Here is a 14,506-nt window from a genome sequence, read left to right on the forward strand (position 1 = left end):
ATATCACTTGGTTTGAGAGGGGCGGGGGTGATCGCCCCCATCACTCCTCCCTGGATCCGCCACTGCTTAGCGACCACTTAGGGGCGAATATTGTGCTATTAAGGTAGCATTAACGCAATAAAATGCGTGTAGGTGGCGAAAATATGAAAAAATTTATTTTGGGCCACCACTGTAGCTTTGAGGAGCAAAGAATGTAAAATGTGCATAGGTCATGATTTGTAGGTTACACTGTGTTGTTTTATTTTACATAAGTTCTTTATCAATAAAACAAACAGATGACGAAAAAATAAACAAAAACTGGAGCCCGTCAAAGCATATATGAGGTTTACGGCGCCACTGTGCCGTAACGGTTGCTTAAACGAAAAAAATGAATAGGACCTAATTTTTAGAGTAAATAGTGGTCTTTAACCTTGTATAAGTTTTGTTAAAAAAAATGAATAGGTAATGAGAAAATCGTAAAAACATGCTGGATAAGGTATAGGGGTAGTTTCTGCAGTATATTTTCAAGGATAGGGGTGGTTTGCGCAGGGATGTTGCAATAACCATATATATTTTTGAAAAGTACTATTGATGAAGCATATGCTCATAAGGATCAAAAAGCAAAAAACAAAAAAAAAATTTAACCCCCCATTTTATTTATTGTTTTTGGCTACAGGGGTTGCACTAGGAAATCGCTTTTAGTGTCCATGAATGGGTAATAATAACTTGCACAAAATGATATATGAAGCATATTAATGAAGGGCATTGTGTGTGAAGGATTCCAAGAAAATCACTTTATTTATTAATTCTTCTTTTTTTTTGGGTGGTTCCGGGGAAAAAATGGGGGTGCATTATACAAATTTGTAAATAACACCAGTACATGGGTAATCGCTGAAAGTCTTTTTACTCTAGCATAAACGGTTCAGATGGTATAAAAAGGGGTTTTTTAAAATGTAACACCCTGTAATTAAAAAAAGGGCAATTATCCTTAAGTGAAACCTATACCAAAAAATCAATCATCTATTTGTGAATAATCTCCGCAGAATTTCTTTTTAATTTCCGTTACAGTTAGGGAAAAATATATTTTTTTTTAAAACATCTTTTTTAAAAACTTGTCAACTTTGGGGCGCCACCCTTGCTAAACGGTGGATGATAGAGAGATGCTGTCGGAAATAAATCTTAGAAAATATAGTCCTCTTCATATTTCTATAAAAGAAATTTTTTGTAAAAGGTACAGGAAGGGCTACGTTCTGCAAAAACCATAAATTACCCCCTTTAAAGGGGTGAAAAGGGGGGTTCCGGGGCGAAATTTTTTCAGAAAAAGTTAGTCTTATAATAAGCACCCCTTGATATGCCAGAAAAAAAATAAAACCGGACTTGTGTCCATTTTGCAAGGTTCAACCTCTGTTTCCTACACTAATGTTAAAGATGCCCTCTGGCATGAAAAAATTCTAGTCCGCAATTTTAGAATATCAGACGGTGAATTGGTCTACAGTGAATTGGTCTACGGTGAATTGGTCTGCCTCCTTCACTATTCCCCATATGCACGCATCAGGTGGTGTTAGGTTTGGTGAGTGCGATGTTAATGGACACTGCCACGCGAAATAAGGCAAGCCCCAAAATTATCACGCAGTATTCGAAGAGACTCCCTGGCCGTGTGACAGGTTGCACCTTCCTGCTGAAACCATTGTTGATTTTAGGTTTGGCCCGTTTTCGCGACCTTTTCCGTATGACGGAAAATAGTACGTACTTCATGATAAAATTTTTTTCTTCAAAACTGAGTACCATCTAGGCTCCTGACATTAACACGACTTTCACGTACATTATAATGACATTCTGAAACCACTCAGTATGTTTCGGCACATGACACATGTAAATTTGAGGCATACGCATTTCAGTACTGCTTACTTTGCCGCATACCATACTTTCACCTCTTCAATCATGACCCCTTGATGGGAGTGTAGTGGTAGTGTTGCAACGATGAGAATAGTGTTTGCCTGTAAGTGTTACTATGGCTTGAGAAGAAAGATAGTCCAATAAGATTATATGAAGAAATAATAGAGCAAGATTTGTGATGGAGGCATTGCAACTTTGAAAGGTATAGAAGTTTTGGGAAACGTGATGTAAAATTAATTAACCCGTTCACTGCTTGCTGGTGTAAAATTTGATAGAACTTCGGGTGCCGACAACTTAAAAACATTGTTGTCTACAAACCTGTACACCACAGTAGCGTACTGATAGATCAGCGTGCCCTGGGCCCTGGTTCCAGTTGGGATGCGGGCCCCCGTCCAAAACATTAAATATAAATCATCATATTATATCATACAATATATCATAAAAACTCAAGTTAATTTATGGTTTACTCACGGTTTTTGCTGCATATTTTTATATTTTAAAGACCTGCCCGGATTGATGAAATTTGGCATACACATAGCTAACATGTCAAACAAAAAAAATACCTATTGTGCCGATGTGCGCTTCTGCCCTAGGTATGTTTTACCTCTTCTCGGGTGAAAAACATACGTTCAAGATAAGTCCGGAATTGGATAAACTGGAATTTAGTTTCTAGCATCAATATTAACTATGTAACGCTCAAAATAAAGTTGGACACTTTTTTTGGTAAACAAATCCTAAAAATCACCCCTAATTAGCATCCCAAATGAAATTAATCGTTACCGCTTCACAAGTTACTTGACTTATGTATTGCTTATATGATCTGTAAGTTTAACCGCTTCAAAGTGCTCATAGTCCTGTCGCCAGGGGAGGTACAACGGCCTCCTTAATTCAGATGACTTACTTAAGTTCTTTTTATGTATATTGACCCGTAGAACACGAATTTTTTGGGTAACAGTTGATCCGGATGTCGATAAGTTTGTAATAAACAAAGAACTTGAGGAATTACATAACAGCGAATTTTCGCCAAACAAAACATTGTTTTATATTTTTTGGGTCATTCTAAGCAAAAAATGTTTTTACAAGTTTTTTTCGTAGGATGCATAGTTTTAGAGATAAACGCGGTTGAACTTTCAAAAAATCGAAAAAGTGCAATTTTTGAACCCGAATAACTTTTGATTAAAAAATAAAATAGCAATTCTGCTTACTGCATTTGAAAGTTCAAGTCAAATTCTATCGGTTTTGATTATTTGCATTGCTAAAAATTAAGTTTTTATTTGTTAAGCAAAGCCATAAACACATAGTGTTTCCCGTGCCCAATGCATGCGTTTTAATGTACGTAATCTACGTAGAAATTGTCTGTATGCGCGCCTACTCGTTCGATTTCAAATGGGAAATGCATTGAAAACATCATTCAATCACTATGTGTTTATAGCTTTGTTTAACAATAAAAAAAATAGTTTTGAGCAATGAAAGTAACCAAAACCGATAGAATTTGACTTGAACTTTCAAATGCGGTAAGCAGAATTGCTATTTTATTTTTCAATCAAAAGTTATTCGAGTTCAAAAATTGCAATTTTTCGATTTTTTGAAAGTTCAACCGCGTTTATGTCGAAAACTATGCATCCTACGAAAAAATTTGTAAAAACATTTTTTGCTTAGAATGGCCCAAAAAATATAAAACAATGTTTTGTTTGGCGAAAATTCGCTGTTATGTGATTCCTCAAGTTCTTTGTTTATAACAATCTTATCGACATCCGGATCGACTGTTACCCAAAAAATTCGTGTTCTACGGGTCAAAATACATAAAAAAAACTTGGGTAAGTCCATCTGAATTAAGGAGGCCGTTGTATCCCCACTGGCGACAATACTATCATTTTTGAAAACAATTTGGTTTTAAACTAAAAAAATGGCGAATGGATTTAGTGTCCGCAGTCATATAAACCCAAACAAACAACAACTAAAAAAAAATTATAATTGTGAAAACATTTTGTTTTTTCAAAATAACTTTATTAATTATTGGTGATACCAAAAGTCTTAACTCGTATAAAAAAATGTAGGTTTTGCTATTGTGAATATTTTGGACTTTTTGTTTTACTGAAGACAAAAATTGATTATAAGATATGTCTGTTCAAATTTTGCATACACTCGTGATAAGTGACTCGTTTAAGCCCATTTAACCACAGCCTTTTCAAAAATAGGCACTTTGAACCAACGAATCTTACATATCGTATAAACAATAAGTAAAGTAATTTGTGAAGCGGTAATATCATTTATTGGGATGCTAATTAGAAAGAGAAAGTGATTTTCACGACTTTTTTGCCAACCAAAAAAATATACCAACATTATTTTGATCGAAATTTACTTACTTTTGATGTTAGAAACTTAAAAAAAAAACAATAGACTATTAAAACAGTAAATTAATATTTATCCTATCGTTTTTCATACTCACATGATTGATCACGTTACGCCAGCAGTTTTTATAAATAATGAAACTCAAAAATTTTCTACATGCAAAATTCCAGTCATAATTAAAAATCTTATGATTAAAAACCTCATAATTATCGGAAAACTAACACAGCTTTTAAAAAATGAACATTAGAATAAAATTCATATCAACAAAATAGATTCTGAAATTGCATAATATGATACATTTATAAATAAGTTAAATAATTACATACAAACCTCTAGGGAGATAAAACACTTAAAAAATATATAAAAAAACCCCTGGATAACGGCGGGGTTGATATCTTTTATCGAACGACGAGATTTTCTTAAAAATAAATTAGTGTCTATATATAATGTCTTGTTATCCTTACCACTATTGTCTATATTTAGAATTTAATTTCAATTTTTAAGAATTACCTACCTCTATAAAAATACAGGCTGAATGATGACGGTTCAATATACACGAGTATCGAACTTATTGTATTGGGATTATTTTTATGGCCGTATAAAACTTGCAATGCATATTTACAACTTTGTAGTTTACCTGCATCTTATTCATGAATCTTGCTAATATACAAGTGTTTGAGTTATCACGTGTAGGCAGGCCCTGTCTTGAAACATGGGCTTTGGAAAGCAGGTAAAACGTGTAAGGAACATTACAACAGGGTTCCCTGTATTTCAATAAATTTTGTTTTCAAATTTTTTGAGGAATAGTTTTTCTTCCTTTTTTATTTATAAGTATCTACACAAAAATTAAAATCTATTAAGCAGAAGAAAAAGTCGGCAAGGGAAGTGCTGGAACAATAATGGGAGATCAAGGACTAGGAGAACGTAACGATAGAGGTGATCGTCTAATACAATTCTGCCAAGAACAAAATCTAATAATCACAAACACGTTCTTTAAATTACCTTTGAGACGGTTATATACATGGCGCTCACCAGCAGATAAACCGGAAAAAGTGGTAAGAAACCAAATCGATTATATACTGATTAAAGAGAGATATCGTAACACCATCGAATCCGTTAAAACATATCCAGGAGCAGATGTCACATCAGACCATAACCCACTAATCGCTAATGTCACGCTTAAGCTTAAACGTATTAGAAAACCCCAAAGAACTCCAAATATAGATGTTAGCAAGCTGAAAGAAGTTGATATAAAAAACAAACTTCAACAGAAAATATACGAAAACTTGGATAAATTAGATACTAACAACTACGAGGTAAACCATCAATGGGAAACACTAAAAAACTGCCTACTTGTTCCATGCAAAGAGATATTAAAAGAACCGATAAGAAAGAGAGACAACTGGATGACCAACGAGATACTCGGCATGATGGACCAACGAAGACAAGCCAAGAACAAAGACAATCACAATTACAAAATAATTAACAATGAAATCAGAAAAAAGATAAGAGAGACAAAACAAACTTACTATGAGGAAAAATGTAAAGAGATAGAAGATCTTCAGAACAAATACGATCTATTCAACCTGCATAAAAAGGTTAAAGAAATGGCAGGGCTTCAAAAAAGAAACCACAACACAACTCTTTTAGACAAAAATGGAAACACTATTATAACGACTGACGAAAAGCTAAAAAGATGGAAAGAATATATGGAAGAGCTTTTCGACGACGAAAGAGGAAACCTACAAGACATATCTTTCGAAAACAGGGAAACAAGTGTAGAAATTACAAAGGAAGAAATATTGTATGCACTAAAAAACACCAGTAACGGAAAAAGCCCGGGGCCAGATCAACTGCCTATTGATATTCTTAAAATAATAGAAAATGAGTACATAGATGTCCTCTTAAAGCTATTTAATGAAATTTATCAGTCGGGTAACATACCCAATGAATGGTTGACCTCAACATTTATTTGTCTCCCAAAAAAGAAAAATGTTAGAGAATGCACCGACCACCGTACCATAAGCCTGATGTCTCACACACTTAAAATGTTTTTAAAGATCATTCATAAACGCATTTACCAAACACTTGATATGGATATTGAAGAAACGCAATTTGGATTCCGTAGAGGCGTAGGTACCCGTGAAGCTCTCTTTGCATTCAACGTACTAATCCAGAGATGCTTGGACGTGAACCAGGATATGTACGTCTGTTTCATAGATTACAACAAGGCTTTCGATAAAGTACGCCACAAACAACTAATGGACGTCCTCAAAGCAAAACAAATACAATACAATGACCTTCGAATTATAAAAAATCTATATTATAAACAGCAAGCACACATACGCATTAACGAACACACATCAGAAGAGTTCGAAATTAAAAGAGGAGTGCGACAGGGGTGTGTATTGTCACCACTACTATTCAATGCATACTCTGAAGAAATTATGAAAAGAGCTCTTGAGGGAGAAACAGCAGGACTAAAGGTAAATGGAACGCCAATTAACAACATTAGATATGCGGACGATACTATCATAATAGCAGACAACCTTAAAGACCTCCAAAAGCTAATGAACAAGATAGTTGAGTATGGAGAAGAATATGGATGGTCAATAAACATCAAGAAAACTAAATTCATGAGGATATCAAAAACCCAAAATAATGATGAAAGCCTGACAATTGAAGGTAAAACTTTAGAACAAGTAGAAAACTATAACTATCTTGGCACAATAATTAATCACACAAACGATTACTCCAAAGAAATCAAAGTTCGAATAGAGAAAGCAAGAACAAACTTCAATAAAATGAGAAAGGTACTTTGTGCAAAAGAACTGAAATTAGACTTGAGAGTTAGGCTGGCAAGGTGTTACATTTTCTCGACTCTGCTTTACGGGATAGAAGCATGGACTCTTAACGCATCGACTACTAAAAAGTTGAAGCATTTGAACTGTGGGTATTTGGGTCACCTGATGAGAGGTCATAAATACGCATTACTTCAAAATATAATGCAAGGAAAAATAGAAGGAAAACGGAATCCAGGCCGTAGAAGAATGTCGTGGATGCGGAATTTGAGAGAGTGGTTTGGCTGCACCACTAATGAACTTTTTAGGTCAGCTGTAAACAAAGTCAGGGTAGCCTTGATGATTTCCAATCTCCGATAGGAGTGGCACAAGAAGAAGAAGAAGAACTGTGGGTGTATAGAAGAATCCTGAAGATATCATGGACCGAGCATACAACAAACAACGAAGTCATGAGAAGAGTCAACAAAAGACTGGAAATATTGGAAACCATCAAGACACGAAAGCTGCAGTACCTGGGGCATGTTATGCGTAATGAGAGATACAACATACTTCAGTTGATTATACAGGGGAAAATCCAGGGCAAGAGAAGTGTAGGAAGGAGACGAATTTCGTGGTTGCGTAACTTGAGGGAATGGTACGGATGCACATCAACCGAACTGTTTACAGCAGCAGCATCTAAGATCAGAATAGCCATGATGATTGCCAACCTCCGTCGCGGAGATGGCACGTGAAGAAGAAGAAGCAGAAGAGTTAGCAGAAAGAAGCAGAAGAGCAAAAATTAAAATCTCCAGTTACATTTCCTATGTGTGTACTTGTGTAGTTCAAAATGTCCCCCATCAAATTAGAAACAAAAAAAGCAAAAAGCGAATTAAAGCGGGCCCTGGTTCCGCGGAACCCGTGAAACCATGCTCAGTACGCCACTGTCACACCACTATGGAATGGTCAGCACAGGGCGTACAGAGCAAAGCATGCCACAGTGGTGTGGTCGGCAGTGAATGCGTTAATGTAGCACGCGTTAGGCCGATGTCAGATTATGCGTTTTGACCGGATGCGTTTCCGCCGCATCCGGTGAAAACGCATAGTGTGACAGATCGGTCCGGTTGCGTTGGAAACGGATGCGTTTTCACCGCATCCGGTCAAAACGCATAATGTGGCATTGGCCTTAGACAGATAGGGCATGTAATCAGGCAAGAGGAAGATGCAGCAGTCAGAAATATTTTTGACAGAAGAGTGCCGATATAACTACTAGCCAGAGGAAGACCAAGACTTATAAATCAAGACAAGTTAAAGGAAGATTTAAAATATTGGAGTTATAGCAAGGAGAAGAGTTGCCAGAGACAAATGGAGGATTGTTTGGAGGGGTAAATGGAGGATTGTCATGAAGAAGCATTTGGCTCGCTATGAGTTGTGATGCGACTGATGATGATAATGTTCATAATCCAATAACATTGATCCGATAACAGTGATCATGACTTCTTAAAGTTCATAACAAATTGTAATTCACCTGACTTGAGTATTGGATTTTTTTTAATACAACTTAAAGAGTAAATAAAACAGATATTTTATGCCATGTTTCTTCACGGGAAGTTAATGAATTTGTCTACCTAAAGTATCAAGACTTCGGGATATATAAGTAACAAAAAATGCATTATAGTACAAAATGTTAAGATTAAAATAGATTATCTAACCTCTAACTAAGGGAATTAAAACTGCGACTCTACACAATAAGTCGAAAAAAAAATCTTGTAAATACACTTTTAATTTCACTCATTTTCACTCTTGTTATCAGACATTGATAACTCTTGAACTCAATCTATGTTTTACTAACGTATTGTTTGAAAGATCACTAAGTACCAGTTCGGCGCTCCAGGTAGTAAAGGAACATTCACTAAGTACAATGATAAGTTTGTTAATGCGTTTTACCTTGAAACTCTAAATTCACAATAATGCGCTTAGTGAATTGTACCATAAATTATCTCAATAATTAGAAGGCTTTTCTACGACTGGGCAGTATCGTATTGAGTACAAATTGATGAAAATTACAATATCTCAGTAGTGAGTTTTACCTCTAATAGGACGAAATATGCTTTCAAAATCATTAACTATGTACCTACTTAAAATTATTTTTCTTTTAGAGAAAGCTCCTGTTTGACCTCACAACAGAAGCCCTAGAAGATAAACATGAAGAAAACGAAACCAGAAATATCGCTCTTCAAGAGACCATTGAAAAAGTCCAAACCAACTTTTATCGATCATTTCTTAAAAAACTTAATAACTACAGTGAAAGTATCAACAGGAGTCAGATCAGTTTAAATCTGCCTAAAAATATATCGTTGCTAGTGAAAAATCATAATAAGAAGGTCATTACAACAAATAGATTGAAGAGAAGGAGCAGGAGAAGAAGAGGTACTTATAAGTCTAAATATTTCGAGAGATCAAAGCACTGTAAGAGTATTGATGCATACAGTGCTTCTTTGCAACATACAAATAGAGCTTTTAATAAAAAATATGGATTTCAAACTAGAAAAGTACCTGCACATGCTCCCATTTTGATAGACAAAGAAATAATGCATCAACTGGAGGAGAAATTTAAACAAGAATTTGTAGTTACAGAAACAAATAGAGTGAGAAAAGAGAATGATATGCAGTTCTCTTTTTCTTACTATCATTTTATAATATCAGAAAAGAAGAGCAGAGGTGTAGGGGAGATATTTGATGAGTTTGATACAGATGGGTCCATGTGAGTATATTATTTTTTTATGAATAGACGATTTTATTTCAAATGTAGAGCTGGGAAAAGATCTGTATACATTAGGGTGGTGCGAAAAAAGTCAAGTTGATAATTCCGTGTCGCTATAGTGCGGAAAAGTTGCGATTGGTAATTACAAGAAAAACAAAAAAAGAATTATTCATATCGGACTTTATCTTCCGATCCCGCAACAGGCCTAAAGATTATGAACAAAATGAAATTTTATCTTTTTTCAAAAAAATTTTATTTATCCTTCGTGTACGTTTTATTCATCGCTATAGTAAAATTTATTTACAGTTTGCATGGTAGAGTAATAAAAAAATTGATTTACGCATTTAACGAATATCTTCCGATCCCGCAAGGTCAATCAAAATCTATAAAAATTTGAAATTTTTGATGATTTTGATAAATTAAAAAACATTTAGTTATCTTATTTTTCTGTTACATTGTGAAGCTCTTCGCTTGTTTAGATATTGTATGACAATATTTAAACAACCCAGAACTCAAAACGAGGGGGTGGTTGCAGTTCTAGCTCAACACGCACCCCTCTCTCCAACCAACCAATAAGTGTGTGTTTTTAACATTATTTACATATTTACATTTCTTTTTCATCTGTTTGTGTCCAGATCTTAAACATCAACTTTGTATTGTGATTTCTTGGTAAAATCTGGCAGCATGGACCTTGATTTAAATGTTTTCCTGATGAATCCATCTGTTGATTGGGGCCCACATACATTAGCATTAGACGATGCTTCCGTGAGCAACTTTAGACACCGCTCGTCAGCTTGTATGTGGCAGGGATAGTTTTGTACATTCCAGTCTGGCATGTCTCCCTATGTAATGCAAGAAGTTATATCTTCATTTGAAACTCTTCGAAGAACTGGTGGCGAAGATAGTTTTGTAACATTCCAGTTTATTATTTCAGTGTAGTCCTATGCTTGAAAATTTAAAGTAGGAGGGATGAAATTTCTAATACTTTTGGCCTTGGCTTTAGCCTGTCCGGCTTTTAACACTCTCCTTGGCCTTGGCCCTAGCTCTCTAATGTGTTTCCTTTTTCCCTACTACTTGAAATTTTGAAGCACAGGACTAAACTAAAATAATAGACTGAAATGTTGCAAAACTATCTTTTCCACCACTTCCTCGAAGAGTTTCAAATGAAGATATAACTCCTTGTATTACATCGGGCGACATGTCAGACTGGAATGTACAAAACTATCTCTGCCACAAGCCAGCTGATGAGCGGTGTCTAAAGTTGTCCACGGAAGCATCGTCTAATGCTAATGTATGTGGGCATCAATCAAGAGATGGATGCATCAGGACAATACTTAAATCAAGGTCCATGCTGCCAGATTTTTGCAAGAAATCACAAGGCAAAGTTGGTGTTTGAAAGCTGGACACAAATAGATGAAAAAGAAATGTACATATGTAAATAATGTAAAAAACACACACTCATTGGTTGGTTGGAGAGAAGGGTGCGTGTGGAGCTAGAAGTGCAACCACTCCCTCGTTTTGAGATCTGGGTTGTTTAAAAATATTGTCATACAGTATCTAAACAAGCGAAGAGCTTCACAATGTAACAAAAAAATGAGATAACTAAATGTTTTTTAATTTTTCAAAATCATCAAAAATTTCAAATTTTTATAGATTTTGATTGACCTTGCGGGATCGGAAAATACCCGTTAAATGCGTAAAACAATTTTTTTTAGTACTCAACCATGTAATGTTTAAATAAATTTTACTATAGCGATAAATAAAACGTACTCGAGGGATAAATAAAAATTTTTGAAAAAAAGGTAAAATTTTATTTATTTTTTTCATAATCTTAGGTCCGTTGGGGGATCGGAAGATAAAGTCCGATTTGAATAATTCTTTTTTTGTTTTTCTTGTAATTACCAATCGCAACTTTTCCGCACTATAACTATACGGAATTATCAACTTGACTTTTTTCGCACCACCCTAGTATACATTGTACGTAAAACACATGAAAATTGACAAAATTGTAGCAATTACTAATTCTATGTATATTTGTTTTTGTGCAGTCCAACATCAAAGCTCTAGTTACTGGCCAGTGTAGTCAATGAATGGTTCAAACTTCTTCTTCTTCTTCTTTTTGTATATACATGACTCGTGTCTCTTTTTTCAATGTACGTTGTTGTTCCATCGTTTTCCTATTCTTGCCACTGATCGTCTTTCTACTAGGGAAAGCCGTCTACTCTCTCGCCGTCCTTACTACCTATATTCTATTTATCGTCATTCGGCTTATGTGGTCATTCCACTCTACTCTTTCTGTTTCTTACCCAATTATTAATGTTCTCCACCTTGTATCTCCGTCGTATATCTGTACTTCTAGCTCTGTCCCAGAGTGTCTTACCATCGATTTTTCGAAGGGTTTTCATCCGCTGTTTCGAGCAATCTTTTTGTCCTCTCTGTGTCAGGTCGTGTTTCTGCCGCGTATGTCATTATTGGTCTGATGACTGTTTTGTAAATTCTGCCTTTCATTTCTTTTCCGATATTTTTATTTCTCCATATTGTGTCATTCAGGCAACGTGCGGCTCTGTTTGCTCTATTCACTTGATCTTCCACTTCTTTTTCGAGTTTTCCGTAAGTATATACAAGAATAAAAATACGCTAAACGCCGTAAAAATGAGTGGCGCATACAATATTTCAGCTACAAAAGATCTGATATGAATATTACCTGGCGCGAAGATGTATTTTCATTTTGATGCAAAACAAAATTCTAGTTTTATTTTAAAAGATTTTTTCATAATATTTGGCTAAATTTGAAGTAAACGCGCCACAAAAAATACAGTTTGAATTTTGAAACTCTTTTGTGGCGCGTTTACTTCAAATTTAGCAAATATTATGAAAAATCTTTTAAAATAAAACTAGAATTTTGTTTTGCATCAAAATGAAAATACATTTTCGCGACACGTAATATTCATATCAAATCTTTTGTAGCTGAAATATTGTATGCGCCACTCATTTTTACGGCGTTTAGCGTATTTTTATTCTTGTATCAGGAGTTTTTCAAAGTTATTTATAAATTAAATGTATAAAGTTGAATGCAATGTTTCTCGATTACACGTTAAGCTTTATAAATGGTTGCCTTTGTCGCATTATTTCCCAAATGATCTAGTGTCCATCGAATGTACACTAGATTCTTTTCTATTCGAAATAGATTGAAAAAAATATTGGGATTGCCGGTAAATGAACTCAGATTGTCCGTTGCCAGATCAAATTAGCGTCGTAACCACTACAACTACGTAAACCATTTAGGGAATAATCGTTAATTGGATTATACTTTACTAGCTTAATAACTTCTAAACTGCTTAACCGATTTTGTTCATTAAACATGAGTTTGAAACTTATTGACAAGTAGCATCTTATGCATCTAAGGTCAAGTATGATAACTGAAGCTATTACAGGAATTATTGAGCTTGAAAAACCGTTTTTCCCATAAGAAATAGATTTGATCATACTTATGAAGCCTATAACTTAAAAATTCGTATTTTCCCGGATATAAGGTATACATAGTGTGACCAACTAGTCCGAAAAATCCAGGACATGGCCCGAATTACGAAGTGGTGTCCCGGCGTCCCGGGAAAGGCTTCCGGGCGATCCGATTTTTCAACCTTTCGGTAAAATTCTATTTTGAAAGAATTTGTTTGACATGTTTGACAATCATATTTTTGATGGGATTAAGCCACAATAATTGGTTGTAATGTAATTACATTTTTATGATTACATGGAAATCCAACATCAGTTGATTTTCTAATTTTTCGTTTTTTTGAGAACGATTTGCGGATTGGAAGTCGAAACGTCAAAAACTAACAAACATGTAATTATCATTACAACCAATTGTTGCTTAATCCCATCAAAAACATCATTGTCAACATAAAAATGTTAAATAATAAATAAAATGGTGATATTAAAGTTGTATTTAAAAAAATTGCCCGATTTTCATTGAGAAGTCCCGGATTTCAGGTATTTTTGTCAGCTTTGTCCCGAATTCGACTGAATTGGAGTTGGTCACACTAGGTATACACCGTTAGATTCGTCTAGAGTCCTTCTACAAACGCTCAGTTATTGGCGTAATTCGTAGGTTGAAATTTTGAGTAATTGTCGAAAAACCAAAATTTTCAAAGTTTAGTTTTTTAGTTTTTCGGCTATACTGAGCCGTGTATATGTCTGATCCTGACAGCTTAGACACCATTTGAAAGCCTAACTCAACGCTATTGATTTGGTGTATTTACTGTTCTCCTGTCTCTTCTTGAACCGAAGATATATACCGCCAAAAAATATGCCGTTTTGTACCTACCAAGTCCTAAAGCTGGCTTATGGGTAGTCAAAACTCACAAACTACACCGGTTCTGAATCGGCCCTCACCCCCTCTTTAAACACAAAAAAAAAATTCAGATCGGTTTAGCTTTTCCACACACATACATACATACATACAGTTGAGTCCGCGAGTCTTTACCCGTGCGTCATTAATACCTGGTGAGATAAAACACACACTTTTTATTTAGCATCATTCTCTTGCACGCATGAAATTAATGACAAACCAGCTGCCGCCTGTTATTTAAGTAAAAACACATGTTATTTTTATGAACGATTAAGACTCAGTGTATTGAAAAGGGATAGGTACAACGAAAGACGATTGGGGATGTCTTCACATATTTTAAGTACAATTTCTGACGTTTTGGTTTGTTTACTTTTGTGGCTGTCAGTT

General features: G+C 35.0%; 1 protein-coding gene across 1 annotated transcript in view; it reads left to right on the forward strand.

The window, feature by feature from the left end:
* LOC114334078 (N-acetylglucosamine-1-phosphotransferase subunits alpha/beta) overlaps window positions 1-14,506 on the forward strand; it is a 36,001-nt gene that overhangs the window by 9,511 nt on the left and 11,984 nt on the right. The window contains exon 5 of the mRNA XM_028284093.2: window positions 9,164-9,768. Within this exon, the coding sequence (XP_028139894.2) occupies window positions 9,164-9,768 (605 nt within the window). The remainder of the gene's footprint in view (window positions 1-9,163; window positions 9,769-14,506) is intronic.

The sequence above is a fragment of the Diabrotica virgifera genome, chromosome 3, assembly GCF_917563875.1.
Source record: "Diabrotica virgifera virgifera chromosome 3, PGI_DIABVI_V3a".
NCBI classification, from domain to species: Eukaryota; Metazoa; Arthropoda; class Insecta; order Coleoptera; family Chrysomelidae; genus Diabrotica; species Diabrotica virgifera.